Raw genomic sequence first — 17,434 nt, 5'->3', positions numbered from 1 at the left:
ACTAGTAGCAGTGATAATATAAATGTTAGCAGCAACAATAATAAAAATGTCAAAATATTCATCTACAACAAGCAGGTAGAACCTTTCTCTTCTGATAGGGAAATAACTACCCCCCCTCAGATTTTGTGGAATGTCCCCTTGTAGGTCTTTTGTTTCAAACTGGACAGCCTGTCAGTTTTCTGAACTAAACTCCCTCTATTTGCAATCTCCTCCAGGCTTCATTCAGAAAGGAGGCTTCACCTTCTAATTAACTCATAGACCTATGAACCTATGTCAGTTGCTTTTCAAACTTGGCGACTATAAGAAACGTGGTTAAGGAATTCTGGGAGTTGAAGTCCACACCTCTTAAAGTTGTCAAGTTTGAAAAATACTAAGACATGCAACACAAATAATAGATATAATAGTGAAAAGCAATAAAATGCTTGCAGACTCTTGTAGAATTATGTGATTTTTCTCCTTCCCTTCTTGCTACAACTTATCTAGCAATAGCACTTAGACTTATATACTGCTTCACAGTGCTTTTAAAGCCCTCTCTAAGCGGTTTACAGAGTCAACATATTGCCCCCAACAATCTGGATCCACATTTTACCAACCTTGGAAGGATGGAAGGCTGAATCAACCTTGAGCCTGGTGAAATTTGAACTGCTGAACTGCTGGCAGCCGACAGAATGCAGTACTGCATTCTAACCACTGCGCCACTTTGGCTCTGTCTGTCTGTCTGTCTGTCTGTCTATCTTTCTATAATCTATCTATCTATCTCTCTATCTATCCTGTATCTATCTCTCCCCTCCCCCCCCTCCAAGTCTACTTTTAAGGCTGGCTAATCTTCTGGAACAGATTTTAAAGTATGGGAGCAATTGCAATGGGAATCCCTTCTGTTAGTAGAAAAAGCTTCTACTAATGCCTAATAATAATTCTACCTAATAATTAATTCATTTCATGTATTTCTATCTTATCCTAATCTCCCCCTTACAATAGACAAGGCAGAAGGTTTATTGGTAAAATGAGAACTGGAGTCAGGGATTGAAGTGAAACCTGTCTGGGATGGGAGATTAGTTGCACAACTATAGCTAGTTGCAAACCTTCCCTAGCTGGCCAGGTTTGATGCCAGCTATCTAAACCTTGACTACAGCAATAGGTTCTATGTGGGGCTACCCCTGAAAAGTGCTGGAATTTGCACCTGGTACAAAATGATGCCAGCCAGAGTAAAGTACAGCGAGCTCATGGTGCCAGTAGCAAAAGATTGCTGCCACCTGCCAATCTATGGTACAATGTAAGGATAGTGTTGCAAAGCCACTTGTAAATTCTCTGAGCAAGGATTTTTATTGGTATCATTTCTATTATTCTTTGTTTCACTGATTCAGAAACCATATGATACCAATCACTCTGTCTTCTCCATCTTTCCATGTTCTTGGGAACCTTTAGTTGGGGGGAGGGGAGAAGGAATGCAAACTCCTTAAAATCTTGAATTTTTGGAGCATAGATAAACCAGTCTGGGATAGCTGAACATTTATTTTATTGGCGTGGGGAACGAGGAGTGTTATATAGCAGGTTATATCTATTGCACAACCCAATTTACAAGAGGGCAAAACAACAGGATATTTGCGAGACCACCTTCTGCCACCGATAACCTCCCACCAGCCAATACGCTCCCACAGAGAGGGTCTCCTCAGGTGCTGTCGGTCAAACAATGTCGACTGGCGGCCCCCAGGGGGAGAGCCTTCTCTGTAGGGGCACCCGCCCTCTGGAACGAGCTACCCCCAGGGATACGACTGATCCCGGACCTCCGTACTTTCCGCCGGGCCCTGAAGACTTTTCTATTTCAGCAAGCCGGGCTGGCTTAAAATTTTTAACTGGTTAATTTTATGGGTAAGGGGTTTTAAATTGGGGAAGCCAAATTGATTTAATTATGTTTTAAATTATTTTAATTTTCATATTGTATGTATTTTAATCTTGGCTGTTCACCGCCCTGAGTCCTTCGGGAGAAGGGCGGTATAAAAATGTAATAAATAATAATAATAATAATAATAATAATAATAATAATAATAATAACAACAACAACAACAACAACAACAACAATAACAACAACAACAACAACAACAATAACAACCCAGCAATTACTTACTGCTCCCCATGGCCCAGTTCGCCACTGGTTGCCGCCATGTCCATGACCTTGATTTCGGTTTGGGTGCCCGCCTCGATTGTTTTTTTGATGATAGTCAGGGTAAGGAAAAGGATTAGTGGGTCTGTTACCCGGGTTGATCTGCTGACACGATGGCATAGAGCAGTCCTGCTCTGTCGCAAGGATATCTTCAGCATCACACTCATTTCTATCGATACTCTGGTCATTGTAGTCTACGCAGAGTATTTGCCTGGTCACCTTACCTTGCCCACAAGTTACAGAGCACTACATTAATAAGGAGAGAAGAGAGAGAATAGCTGGCCATAGCCTTAAGATAGATTTTTTTTTTTTATTTATTTATATGCCGCCCTTCTCCGGAGACTCAGGGTGGCTTACAATGCACTAAGCAATAGCCTTCATTCTTTTGTATATTTATACAAAGTCAGTTTATTGCCCCCACAATCTGGGTCCTCATTTCACCTACCTTAGAAAGGATGGAAGGCTGAGTCAACCTTGAGCCTTGGCGAGATTCGAACCTGCAGTAATTGCAGGCAGCTGTTCCTAATAACAGGGTGCTTTAGACCACTGTACTACCAAGGCTCTTCTTTGAGAAGTACAAAACAACAAGAACAACAACCCAAACAAACAAATCCTCATGCATATAAACCTATATTAAGTACCAGAAGTTTCACTAAAGTGGATTCAACAGATCTCATTGTTTTATTGCATTAGCAGCTTACAAATCTGCCTTATATCAACTCAGAATACTTGCATCTAGGTCTTTGGATATAGGTATTTGCCATCACTCAGTACCTGGTCCTTTTAACCACAGATGGATGCCAGGTATGGACTAGCTCCTGCTTTACTATGTATTAATCTGATCATTGATAAAACCATCTTGACCGTGGTGGGCAAATGTGGCCCTTTTACAACCTGTGGACTTCAACTCCCAGAATTCTTGAGACAGCTTGGCTGTCTCAGGAATTCTGGGAGTTGAAGTCCACAGGTTGTAAAAGGGCCACATTTGCCCACCCCTGATCTTGACTATGTTCCAACAAGGGTACTTGTTACATTATGAAAGAAGAGCTGCCATGTTGCCCAACAATGATGTGCGATTTGTCTTCCACCTAAGAGAAAACCAAATCTTCTCCTCTTAATGGTGAATTATGCACGTTCAAATGGGCAGATATTTGGCATATTTAAACAAGGAAGTTGCTTACTGGGCTCCATTCCATGGCTTTCCACCGGCCACAAGATATTACAAGACACGCGTCTGTTGCTGATGGTTTTGGAAGATGGAAACAGGCAGCTTCGTCAGCCACAGAGCCATGATCATCACGACAGCTGACATACCTCATCCTGGTGCCTTTCCCACAGGTAGCAGAACACTAGAGAAGATCGACAAGAATGTCTCTGAAGAAGCAGATTCTTTTGACAAGTGTATCATAATCTTTACATAGATATGATTAATTATCAAGGGAAATAAAAAAATAAAATAAAATAAATTGGTTAGTTTTAACATACAGAAGTCCAGGATCCAAATCTCCACTGGGTTCTGTGACTGCTTTGCTTAATTTCTGGACTGCTAGGATGGAGACGACATGGCACTGTTTCACAGTCCTATTTCATAAATAAGAGCATTAAAAAAATAAATACAGTATCAGATAACTGATATCACAAATATTTTGTTACAGTTTAGGGATTACACTACTGAAATGATAAAATATTAAAATTATTAAATCCCCTCTTATCCAGACACAAATATAACTGACTCATCTTCTATTAAAAGTGGATATATTCAATATATCTGGTAAATCATAAAATATAAATATATATTATATATAAAGATAAAGGTTCCCCTTGCATATATGTGCTAGTCGTTCCCGACTCTAGGGGGCGGTGCTCATCTCCATTTCAAAGTCAAAGAGCCAGTGCTGTTCAAAGATGTCTCCGTGGTCATGTGGCCAGCATGACTAAACACCGAAGGCGCACGGAATGCTGTTACCTTCCCACCAAAGGTGGTCCCTATTTTTCTACTTGCATTTTTTATGTGCTTTCGAACTGCTAGGTTGGCAGAAGCTGAGACAAGTAATGGGAGGTCACCCCATTACGCGGCACTAGGGATTTGAACTGCTGAACTGCCAACCTTTCGATTGACAAGCTCAGTGTCTTAGCCACTGCGCCACTGTGTCCCCTTATATTATATATACATACATATAAATTGAATCTACAACTACAATTTGCTTTGACCATTAGTAGTTCAGATTCTTGCAGAGAGCTTAAACTTGCAATAAATCTTTATATTCATTTGAACTGCCTGGATTTCTTGCTTTCCTGCGCTTGACGATATATAAATTATTACTAGTTTTATTGTATCAGGTAACATCTCTCTGGAAATCTAAACCATGATGGGATTTGGTGTCAAAATGTATTCCCATTACACAAAAAACAGCATTTATAAACATATACAGTACAAACAATTTAGATAAGAATATGGTGGTACTATCAATTTTTTTCCTTAGTATCAAAATGTATCAGAAAAACATGCTCCTATATGTACTACAAGTGGTTTCTAGCCCATGTCACATCACAGAGACTGGAATGTATTTCAATAATTATTCAAACAAAATTTTATAATTGATTAGATAAGAGGAAGAATGCCAAAAACAAGGGATAATGAATGTCTGGAAATGTATATATCAATGTAAACAAATTTATACAAATTTACATATCTTCTATTTCATTATATATCAAGTATGCAGTATTTTACTTCCTCAACAACTATCCATGTATTTAATAAACCTATATTACATTCTCAAATTCAATTGAATTTGTGAATGTAATATAGGTTTATTAAATTATGTAATATAGGTTTATTAAATACATCAGTGTTTCCCAAACTTGGGAACTTCAAGATGTATGGACTTCAACTCCCAAAATCCCACAGCCAGCCATGCTGGATGGGGAATTCTGGGAGTTGAAGTCCACACTTCTTAAAGTTCCCAAGTTTGGGAAACACTGAAATACATAGATAGTTGTTTAGCAAGTAAAATACTTCATACTTTATATATAATGAAATAGGAGATATGTAAATTTGTATATAGATCAAGGAATAGATTACTTATTAACTTGATTTAGACGCAAATGTTAGAAACCAGAGACGTTGATCAATGTCCATTTTTTACTTTTAAAACTAATAAAATATTTTTTTAAAAAATAATTATTCAAATGATGAGACGGAATTAGGAATTAAATTAGTTACTGGCAAACAAGGAGAGCATGAAGAAAGAAAACTCTAAATGGCCCTTTTGAACAGGCACAGATTTACCAATTGGATAAGATACTGTACCTACTTCAAATAAAACAAAATCACGAGAAAATGAAATAGAAGAGGGAGCTAAAAATATGATTTAAAACTGCAAGCATCCTCAGTTTTCTTGGATTGTCCTATTTAATATGGACTGGTCCATTACATTGTTAATGCCTTCTTACATTTTAAGAGTCACTCTACAAGCAGAAATCTTTAAATGTTATAAAATGGTTAGAAAAATTGCACTTGGCTGAATTCTTCCATAAGTGCTCATTGCGCCTCATGGGTTTCTACCACTTTGCAAGAAAATACCATTTCATCCAAGATGGTTGCATGCCCCTCCATTCAGTGTGAGATGGGTCATTTCTAAATTAATTAATAAATTAAATACAAATTTTCAATGGTATTTCAATGGTATTTCAATCTTTGTACATTGGGCTCCACTTTTGAAATGTTAAAAAAAAACCCTGAAATTACTACATGTCTACTCTATCACCACACCACACCTACCTGTGTATCTGTTGGCTTGGTTGCAGCATTGCATTCATTATCATCTACTACAGAGATGTAGGCACCAACAACACATTTCACTGCCCTCATCTGATAGCCTTGCCCACAGGTTACTGTGCACTAGAGGGGGGAAAAATATCCACATATTTTTTAAAAAAGGTCTGAATATATCAATTCTGCAAATAAACACTTACTGATTCACATTAGCTTAACACATTGATGTCCAAGCAAGTATAGCCTTGGTAAGAGTACAGAAAGCCCAACTCTCCTAGGTGAGTGAGGCTTTCCTATAACCTTCTAATTGTACTAAAGCCTTACCTGGTTCACAAAACTTTAAAGGGAAGGGGGAGTCTAGATAGAAGCCTTCTGTATTTTTCTATTTCTTCCTTGTTTAACATTTTTAAAAAAAAATAAATTGTGAAACAGCGAACAGCTGCACAATGCTTTTGGATTAATAGTGCTAGGAAATCTCTATCTGGAAGCAATATTATAGAATAGAATAGAATAGAATAGAATAGAATAGAATAGAATAGAATAGAATAGAATAGAATAGAATAGAATATCAAATAATAGAATGGAATGGAATGGAATGGAATAGACTAGAATAGAATAGAATAGAATAGAATAGAGAACAGAACAGAACAGAACAGAACAGAATAGAAGAATAGAATAGAATATCAAAGAATATCAAAGAATAGAATAGCATAGAATAGAATAGAATAGAACAGAACAGAACAGAACAGAACAGAATATCAAATAAGACCTTTACCACAATATACACGGATGATTTCAGAAATTAAATTCCTCAAATGTACAATTTGTCTTGCCCAATGCAGGGAAGAGCCAGTTTGGTGTAGTGATTAAGGCACCAAGTTAGAAACTAGAAGACGCGAATTCTAGTCCTGCCTGAGACTCAAAGCCAGCTAGATGACTTTGGATCAGTCTCTCTGTCTCCCTCTCTCTCTTTTTGTCAGCCCTCGGAAGAAGACAACTGCAAGATTTCACTTTTGAAATCTTGCCAAAATTGCAGGGGTCAAAACTGACCCAAAGATGCCATCCCACCTCCCCAAATGGAGAGAAACTTACAATAAACAAAAGTTCTTTCTACGGTTTCAATTCCTTCTGCTTCCAATTACATTGAATAGTTAAAATATATTCCTTTCACTAGAATCCCAAATTCCTCATTTATTTTCTTCAAATAAATGTGTGCAGTGATTTATGGATTAGAATATCCTCCCACTCCCATACTTATTTTCATTGGGTTATCTGCCTTGAAGACCACACACTATATTCTTTGCAGGTTCAATCCATTTTCCAGATTACAGCCTAGTTAAGTGTCAGGGTTTTAAAAGGACTTCTATCTGATGTGGAGCTTGACACAGATAGCTTGTCACATTTCTTCACCAAATGTGAAGGTAGAGAAATGAGGTGGAGAATTCTCTGACTTTCTCCAGGGAAGAAGAAATTTTCCAATCATTTCTCAAGGGTAAGACTTCCATTTAGCAAGGACATACCAAAGTTACTAAAAAAAAACACACACATGGTAAAATGAATTCCCTTACTTTACTCTCTCAAGGGATTCAACCGAATTGTAGAAAGTAAAGGAGACTGTAACTTCTGGAAATGCCATAATAAATATCCCATCTTTCATTGTATACCCTTGCAACTTGTAAACCAACTAATGAAGACGTGAAAACACCATATTCCGCTGACGAGAATGTCAAAGAAATTTTCTGCTTTAGAAATTTCTTTCAAAATAAAATGTCTTATTTAAAACTGAATGAGAACTGTCAGAAAACAAAACAAAACCAAGAGGCTTTCTCCGGTACTCGTCTCTGATCATTTTAATTCATTTACCCGTATTTTTCAGAGTATAAGACACACTTCCCCTCCCCCACAAAAGGGGTGAAAATTTGGGTGCGTCTTATACACCAAATGTAGCCGTGCCCACCCGCTGGCCCTCACTCTTTGGCCTCTGCCTCCCAGCAATTTACCTCCTTGTAGCAAGCAGCCCATTTCAGCTTCAGCACAACCTGATTAGCACAAGAAAAAAAAATCTGCCTCCCAGCAATTTACCTCATTGCAGCAAGCAGCAAACAGCCCGTTTCAGCTTCAGCACAGCCTGATTAGCACAAGCAGTTAATTGTCTTTGGATCAGCCTCCCGACCTTCAGCTATTTCAGGCTGCAGGGATTGCCATTGCCTATTGCCGCGCCTCCAATGCTTGCTGCAAGGAGGAAAATTGCTGGGAGGCAGATTTTTTTTTCTTGTGCTAATCAGGATGTGCTGAAAATGAAAATGAAACTAAAGCAGGCTGTTTGCTGCAACGAGGCAAATTGCTGGGAGGCAGAGGCAGATTTTTTTTCTTCTTCTTTTCTTCCCCAAAAAAGGTAGGTGCGTCTTATACTCTGAAAAATACAGTAATTTTTATACTGCTGCAACTAAAAAATATAGTTATAAACAGTCTGGACTTTAGAATTGGGCTCAGGAACCTGTAATCTGACTCAGTATACATTCCTTTTTACTTTTTTTTTTAAAAAAAATCAGGGCATGGAAGTAGATTACAGTTAAGAACTGTACCAAGAACATGCTCTAACTCCAGTGAGGACCAAGTTAGCCATGATTGTTTAAAGAGATGACTCACTACTTCAGCAATAGCATGAACCTGGCTTTCTCTTGGCAAGACAGTTACACATTGGGTACAATTATGATCTGATTATTAGAATGCTGCATTAAAGCTGAGAAGATTTTTAAGTTGCCTTACCTTTCTTACCTGAAAATTATCAAAATAAAACTAGAAAGGGTAGGAGTCACAGACAACACTTGCAGGAAAGGTGGCTTATAAATAAAAATATATTCAGGCAACTTGCACATGTTTTTTTTTTCCATTTCCTATTGTTTTAGCTATTAATATCCCAATTGATTGCCTAATCATTATTACCACCATCATCATAATTGTTGTTGTTATCATTAATTCAATACTTTGCTTTGTGTCTTGCTTGGTATCCTTTAGTTGCAGAACTAAACATTTTTTTGTTGTTGCAGAATGATTGACATATTTTGGAAAGAAACTAACAAGAAGGAACAAATGGCTTCAGGTACCTGGCCCCACAATCCTACTTGCCAAGCTGCACATTCTTGCTGCTGGCAATCTTGCATGGAATCTGGTTTGGCCTCAAGATCGCAAAGTCTGTCATTGATCCGATCTTCTCCAAACTGGCACCAGATTTGCCGATGCTTGTGCCCTTTTCCACAGGTTACCAAACACTGAAAGAAGAACATGTCAACTTTAAGCTGGCCTCACTCATTCAATGCCTTCTCTTCTCAAAAGGTTAATAAAGCGATACAAGAGTTTAAGGAAGGGAACAAGCTTGGCCACATCAAGGCTGAAATTAGCTCTTCTAATGAAACATTGTTCAAAGTAAATTTTAGCAACTTACAGGCCACGTAAGTTCTACGCAGCCCCACAGGATCCATAAAGCAAAAGTTAAATCATTGTCATATCAGTGGTGGGTTTCAAATTTTTTTGCTACCGGTTCTGTGGGTGTGGCTTGGTGGGCATGGCAGGGGAAAGATACTGTAAAATCTGCATTTCCTCCCGATCAGCTGGGACTTGGGAGGCAGAGAATAGATGGGGGCGAGGCCAGTCAGAAGTGGTATTTACTGGTTCTCCGAAATACTCAAAATTTCCGCTACCAGTTCTCCAGAACTGGTCAGAACCTGCTTAATACCACCTCTGTGTCATACCTATCTTCTTTTTATCTGTTTTATTATCTGATGCTAAATGAATGCTGAGACCCGCTTTTCAAACTGAAAGGAGGCCTACAGTAGCTAGTCTAATTCATCATGCTAATGACAGAGGAAGACATGAACAAAGTAAATCCTAACTGTGCATTAAGGAATGGACATGTGAAGAAGGTCATCTGATCTGACTAACCATTTTAGTGCAATTTCGCTGTGATTAAAATTACATTTTTTAAAAATGACCCCATAATCCCTTGCATCGGGGTGGAGTCTGGGCAAGTGAATGGAGCTGAGTGTTTACTGGCCGGATGCCCTTCCTGTCGCCAATGCGGAGGTCGCAGCAGATATATTCTTGTTGTACCCAGAGAGACAAATATCTGCCTCTACTTAAGCTCGAACTCACAGCCTCCTAATTGTGAGGCAAGAGCTCCACCTCTAGGCCACCGTACCACTCTGTGATTAAAATTACAGCATTAATGCAATATAACATTCTTACTTCTGACCAATCTCCTGTTTTCCAGTGTGGGCACGGGAGTTCGTTGCACCGCTGTGCTGTCACTTTTTCCTGCTGGCTGCATTTACTATCCTCCAAAACATCATTGAATGTATTCATGCAGACTGCTCGACGCCTCTTTGTGCCACCACCACAGCTCTTAGAGCACTTCAGGGAATAAAAGCAAAGTCAAAGTTAGGGACTACTACTACAAGGTCACCTGAAAATGCCCACTCCTCCAGATTCCAGGTTGGCATATGATTGAGTTTTAAGTGTGTGTTTATCAAAGAGTTCTTTACAAAAACAACCAGTAATGTCCTTATAAAGCACATGCTAATTATTGCTACCCTGACTCTCTCGACAGTCTATAAACTGGAGAAATTGTGCTGTATCTACTCTGGCTAATAATCGCTAGTACATACATTGAGCACATCCCAGTAGTAGTAAAAACAGCTACTTAAAAATAATAATAATAGGGAAATCCTTGAGTCACTATGGTCTTCACAGGCTGATAGCCCATGCAAAGAACTGTTGTCCCATGGCAGCTGTTTGGGTGATGCCTTTCATTTCTAAGCATCTCGTCAGCTAACTGGCTTTTAGGGTTAGAATTGCCATCTGAAATGAGAAGATAGGATCAAATCTTTTTAGGGGAGATAGATTGGCTTACAGCTCCAGGGGTCCCTGGAAAAAGCAGATTATGTGGCCCCCCTTTCAGTCAGGATTCAGGCATCCTTAAAGTAATGAGACAGCATTGATTGTGTTATTGGGGTTATTGTTTATCTTTAGATGTTGGTGGTTTATGTGTGGTAGGTTTTTGTGTTTTAATTATGAAAATCGGTGAGATTCGCTTGTGCAAGTTGGGTGGCTATGAAGATCAGATACAGGATACAAACAAATAATGTAAAATACAAAGTAAAGTATGAGCAATCAGACAGGTGAAAGAATAAATATTCCAGTTGTTAGGGAACATAATTCAGTGGCTTAAATGACTTCTGGTTTAAATATTACATTGAATCCTATTTCTTTTATGTACTGTGCTTCTCCAAAAAGAAGGTTGGGTCTTATTTACTTTTGACCTCCGAAAAAATAGCTAGGCCTTCTTTTTGGAGGGTTCTAATTATTGACTCACCTCGTGGCGGCAGCACCGACAGCCCCACCCAGCAGGGCCCACTGCTGGCCCACTTCTTCTGTGGCCACTTGCCGCCACTCACACACATTGCCCTGGCCTCTGTTTTGTGTTCAAATGCCTGCCGGAAGGCATCTGCAGCCAATAACAGAGCTCCAGATCGATCCAGAGCTCTGTTATCGGCTGCAGATAACAGATGCTGGTAGGCATCTGAAGGCGAAGCGGAGGCCAGGGAGATGCATGCGAGTGGCCGCAAGTGGCCGCAGAAGAAGGCGAGGCCGGTGTCAGGGTGTGCGAGGCCTGGTAAGTAGGGCAGCTCCATCCCCCCATCCCCTACCTTATTTTTAACCTGTGTGCCTCACCCCACCCCCTGCAGCCCGGGCTGGGCAGGGTCTTAATTTTGTAGGTGTGGCTTAATTTGATTGCATGTGCTCAAAAACGTGATAGGGCTTCTTTTCAAGGTGGGTCGTCTTTTTGGAGAAACAAGGTAATATAAATGCTTTTGTTCCATTTTTAAAATTTCCCTTTTTTATTTTTTTGCATATTAAAGCAACCTCTCCCCATCTAATACTTTTCCCATTTTTTAAAAAAATGGGATCGATTTATAATGGTTACTGAATTGAGAGATTGGTTATGCAGCATATAGATTACTTAATGTAAAATGTAAGATGTTTATACCACACACAGTTCTAATCATTTTGACTTTCTTTCATATCATTCTTCTCTCCCACCCCTGCTGCTTTTTTCCCATAAAGGACCAACTTACTTCAGTCCAGGCCGAGTAGCGCCATCCTCCAGTGTTGCAGTCTCCTGAACACTTTTCCCTAGAGTTCGGTTTGGATATGCCACTACAGTATCGGTCATCATACTTTTCAATTTTGCCTTCAAGCTTGCTGTACTTGGCACAGGAAATTTCCAGAGTTTTATAGCCCATTCCACACTGCACAGAGCATTCACTCTTTCTCACAATATGCCACCTATATATACAATCGAGAGCATGTATTAGCAAAGGCAATCATTGCAAGAGAAAGCTCTTTAGATGGTCAAAAATGTGCCTGGGACAAAAAGCAAAAACAGAAGCAGGGGAAATATGTAGCATAATTGTAAGCATGCTTCATTTTTTTCATTTTATCCGAAGCCACTTTATATTGAATTCAGATTATTTGTGTGAATCTGAATTTAAGCACACTGCATGTACTTCCAAGTGATTAAGGTATAGGCAACAATATGGGGGAGGGGGGTTGTAAGATAGTTGACAGATGAGGGATCCCAGTTTGCATAGATGAGTATGAGGTAAAATTGGGCTATATTTGTGTTAGTGGCACGCCAGCCAAAATGTGCCTAGAACTACCCTTAGTGTTTTCAAGAAATGCTGCAAATGGCACAGGTGTGACTGAGTTTAGTAATCTAGTTTGCACCTTCTCTGATTTACTAAAAATGTTATATGAAAGCCTCAAATCATCAGCCAGGCTCCAAAAATCAAGAAAGACACATTCAGGCTTTTCTAAGCAATTTCCTTTATTGTTCTTCACCTATAGGAGGGGTGTCAAATTCTGGTGTCAAACTCGCAGCCCCCGGGCTGGATGTGTCATGTGCTGGCCATGCCCATGCCCAGTTTAGTGAAGGGGAAAAAAGTTGCAATATGTCACATGATGACGCCGTGACAACACAAGTTTGACCCCCCTGACCTTTAGACAGCAAACTTGCCAAACTAAACCAGACAACTTGCATCATTAAACATGTACTCTGAGAACTGCTAGGGAGGAGCCATCTTAATTGTCTCCCATACAACTATCAGAACTTTTGGGCTAACATGCCGCTAACACAATAAATGTATAATGTAATGTAAGTTACAAGAGACAGAGGAAATGCAAGGCGCTTTGATGGAAAGTGAAGCAAAGCGCGCAATCACCAAACTGGTTGTTAAACTGGTAGGATTCTACCACTGTGTAGACGGTATAATTTGCATAAATGTTAAAATGCCCACGCTTATTGACTGGCCCCCTTCAGCCCCCCCCCGGATAAATCAGACAGGAAACATGACTAGGTGACTTACCGTATTTTTCAGAGTATAAAACGCACCTTTTTCCCCCAAAAAAGAGGGTGAAAATCTGGGTGCGTCTTATACTCCGAATGTAGCCCCACCCAGCTTCTCAAACTGAGGTTTCAGAGGCTGAAAAAAGCATCAGAAACGAAGCTTCAGAAAAGAAGTCCCCAAACAGAGCTTCAGAGGCTTTTTTTCTGAAGCTGTTTCGGAGGCTTTCAGAGGCACGAAAAAAAGTTTTTTCTGAAACGGAGTTTCAGAAGTTTCAGTGGCAGAAAAAAAAGCAAAAAAAAAAAAAAAAAGCTAGGCACAGAGCTCACAACCAAGGAACCTGTTGCTAAAATTCACGTCTGGGAACAGCTGATTGAGGGTATTCCGGGAGGCCGAGCCACCTGCCAATCAGCTTTTTTCTTATTTTCCTCCCCAAAAACTAAGGTGCATCTTATACTCCAAAAAATACGGTAATTCTACTTTATTGTAAGGCCGCATTAACAGAATCTTGTAAGTCTGAAAGTACAAATTTCTTGCTGTCACATTTAGCAGCCTGATCAATTAGGGCCAATCCATCCTAAGTTTCTTTCTCTGGTTGTTTAGCAACTGTGGGCTCCTCCGCCTTTCATTTGATGCTCCCTGGAGTACCAGAAACAATGCAAGAAGTGACAATGTGCAATATTTGAGAAGGGCAGTATAGCTAGATGAAGCTGGAAATGCAACCCAGCCTGACAGCTTTGCAGCCGAGCAAACTCTTGATGAGAACCAGCTGAATTAAAAATTGCTTGGCTTGAGAGAGGCTCATTATAGCTGCTCTTACTTTGTTGTTAAAACCTAGGGGGAAAAATATGACAACAATCCGGCCACCACCACTTATTACTAGAAGCAACGTCTACTGCTAAAGCACCCATATGGTCAACTACTGTTGTACTGTTACTGTCTGGCAGACTTTGAGTGTACTAACTTTTTTCTCTATGGACCCCAATTTTTACAGTCTTCTCTTTTGAGAAGGCAGGCAGAAAGAAAGGATCTGTTTCACATGTACTTAGAAAAGCAACATATTTGAACACTCCCGAGATCATCCCCAAAGGAAAACTAAAGACAAAAAGCCCTTATGATTTACCAATTTCAAATGCTTTTAAAAGAAAGGATCTGTCCTGGATAAATTGGACAATTTTGTAGTTGGAGTTGTGGTTGCCAAATGAATGCAGATTCCCCACCCATCCTCTTTTTAAAAATAGTATTGGGAATAGAGAGGGAGAAAGACACTATGGATGTTTATTTTATGGAGCTTAGTGTTCTGAAACAAAAACTTTCTTCCATGATCTATCGAGCTGTGATCTTTTTGGGGAGAGAGAATGGGAGAAAAACTAAAATACAGAACTCATATTATCCTTTCAAAGAAAAGGCATCTGGCAACCTTCAGTATATTTCTTCAGCTACAATTTTCGGAAACGTTGTTCTATTGTTTTAACAGTAAGAGACTACCTAAGAGACAACTTTCTGCTACCAATTAATTTTTCTATGGAGCTAAATTTAAAATGGGTTATTTTTATTTACAATCTGTACCACCCACAACAGAAATATTCTAAACGCTCAGAAAAAATTACAAGATAATAATAACAAGATAGATAATTAAAAAATGACCAACTAGAAATTGGCTGCAGTATAAATCCCATAAGTTCAAAGGCTAAAAAAATAAATAAATGAAAATGAGCAGAAGTGGGATAGATAGTATCACCATCATGGATTTATAATTGGCTGACAAACCGTACTCAACGAGTAGACCTTAATGGTACTACATCTACATGGAGGGAAGTAAGCAGTGGGGTACCACAAGGTTCTGTCTTAGGCCCAATACTCTTCAATATCTTCGTAAATGACTTAGATGAGGGAATAGAAGGGGAATTTACCAGATTTGAGGATGGTACTAAGCTGGCAGGAATAGCCAACACCCTAGATGATAGGCTCAAGATCTAGAGGGATCTTGACAGACTTGAACACTGGTACTCATATAAACTGGGTGAAACCAGGCTTATTAGCAGTAAGTATGAGAGGGATCTTGGAGTCTTAGTGGACAACCAATTAAATATGAACCAACAGTGTGCAGTGGCAGCCAAAAAAGCCAATGTAATCCTAAATTGCATTAACAGAGTGATAAATTCAAGATCAAATGAGGTACTAATACCACTCTATAAAGCCTTAGTAAGACCACACCTAGAGTACTGCTTCCAGTTTTGATCACCACACCATAAAAATATGTTGAGACTCTAGAAAGAGTACAGAGAAAAGTAACCAAGATGATTAGGGCACTGGAGGCTAAAACGTATGATGAATGGTTGCAGGAACTGGGCATAGCTAGTCTAGTGAAGAGATGGACCAGGGTAGACATGATAGCAGTGTTCCAATATTTGAGGGGCTGCCATAGAGAGGAGGGGGGTCAAGCTATTCTCCAAAGCACCTGAAGGCCAGACAAGGAATAATGGATGGAAACAAGGAGAGGTTCAACCTGGAAATAAGGAGAAATTTTCTGACAGTGAGAGCAATCAACCAATGGAACAGCTTGCCTTCAGAAGTTGTGGGAGCTTCATCACTGGAAGCTTTCAAGAAGAGACTGGACTACCATCTGTCAAAAATGGTATAGGGTCTGCTGGGGTGGGGTGGGGTTGGACTAGATGACCTACAAGCCCCCTTCCAACTCCGTTCATCTGTAATCTAATGAGGTCTGACTGCTGCCAAAATTTCATAACTGTTGATGCCATCACTAAGAAGCCCAGATAACAGGCTGATCACTTGCCCAACATTGGCTCTGGGCCTGGCAGAAGGGATGTTGAGAACCCCATCGGTAAAGGAATTCTGGCTGGTAGGGTCCCGGAGAAATGCCTTTTTTTTTTTTTTTTTTGCCATGGCTCCCATCCTCTGTAAGATTGTGCCCCTTGAGGTGAGATCCACCCCCATCCTCAAGGCCTTCCAAAGGAGCCTCAATCTCTAGATCTGCTGGGATGTTTCACACTGGAGGTGGTTAGTGGACTAGGAAGAAGATTCCCACCTTCACCCCAGTGTATTTTAATTTTTAACCTGTTTAATCTCTGTTTATTTTAATATTTAACATTTTAATGTTTCTATCTCTGGTTTTAGGATATTGTAAGCTGCCCAGAGTTGCACGACAGTGAGATGGGCGGTATATAAATTTCATAAATAAATAATTAAACATGCCTGAGGGGAAACTAGCAAAGAAGGCAGGAAATAATATAAGTAATAATTGGCATTCAGTTCTCCCATTCAATCTGCATTCTTTGGGATTATGAACTCTGTGCACTCTCTAATATGAGATGAGGAAGAATAGTATCCTTAAAGGTTCCAATTGTTTGATGGCAATTGTTTTGCCTATGAGTGAGCGAGGTGCCTATTAATGCAATTTAAAAATGTGTGCGCAGGGAGAATAGAAATCATGTCCAACCTATCATTAGAGTCAGGCACAGTCTCAGCGGGAAGGTCTAAGTATCATAAAAAAGGCAGAAAATGGTTAGTCATTTAATGGATTTTGACTATCAAAGAAAGGGAAATGCACTTCTGGGATTTCCTGTTACATGTGAAAAATATCTTGGCTGCTTTTCAGGACTATACACTTTGATTAGGGAAGGGAAAAAAATGGTCCCCCCCCCTCACACCCCTGTTATTTTCATTAATCACTGAACAGCCCCAAATACTTCTTTTTTCTGAGGGGGGGGGGAGAAGCATGAAATAATAGAAAACTGTGGATGAAAGGAAGTGTTTAAACACCCACATTCCAGATCCCTTTCATTTTAAAAACAAAAGCCACCTAATCCCCTCCCTATTACATGACTGAGGCAAATCCAGATTGTCAATGGAGGCTCATCCACAGCTTGTGGGGGCACATGTGGGCCTCAGGTGCTCCTTTGGGGAAAGGACACGCATTGTTTGAGAGAGGCTCACCTCCTTTTTCTTCTGTGCAGTTTGCTGTTAGATGGGGATATAAACTAATGATTGTAGAAACGGGAGAAACAACCATCTGCAGAGTTACTGAGAAGGAACAGCAGGAGGCTTCCCAAAGAATGAATGAGCATTCACAAG

The 17,434-nt window shown here is 39.7% G+C and overlaps 1 protein-coding gene across 3 annotated transcripts in view; it reads right to left on the bottom strand.

Annotated features, from left to right (window-relative positions):
* Nucleotides 1-17,434, bottom strand: part of ADAMTS9 (ADAM metallopeptidase with thrombospondin type 1 motif 9) — a 166,358-nt gene that overhangs the window by 72,457 nt on the left and 76,467 nt on the right. For all 3 annotated transcript variants that reach the window (XR_004595225.3, XM_034440640.3, XM_034440641.3), the window contains exons 20-26: nt 12,071-12,281; nt 10,182-10,346; nt 9,044-9,208; nt 5,943-6,062; nt 3,647-3,742; nt 3,343-3,510; nt 2,126-2,407 (exon numbers count right to left, since the gene is read on the bottom strand). Coding sequence is in view for 2 of the 3 variants with exons in the window: in XM_034440640.3 (XP_034296531.2) it covers nt 2,126-2,407; nt 3,343-3,510; nt 3,647-3,742; nt 5,943-6,062; nt 9,044-9,208; nt 10,182-10,346; nt 12,071-12,281 (1,207 nt within the window). In the remaining variant the exon portion in view is untranslated. The remainder of the gene's footprint in view (nt 1-2,125; nt 2,408-3,342; nt 3,511-3,646; nt 3,743-5,942; nt 6,063-9,043; nt 9,209-10,181; nt 10,347-12,070; nt 12,282-17,434) is intronic.

Source organism: Pantherophis guttatus, chromosome 2 (genome assembly GCF_059756535.1).
Source record: "Pantherophis guttatus breed Tessera chromosome 2, ASM5975653v1, whole genome shotgun sequence".
Taxonomy (NCBI): domain Eukaryota; kingdom Metazoa; phylum Chordata; class Lepidosauria; order Squamata; family Colubridae; genus Pantherophis; species Pantherophis guttatus.
Note: the sequence above shows the minus strand (reverse complement) of the source record. Positions and strands in the feature narration are given on the sequence as shown.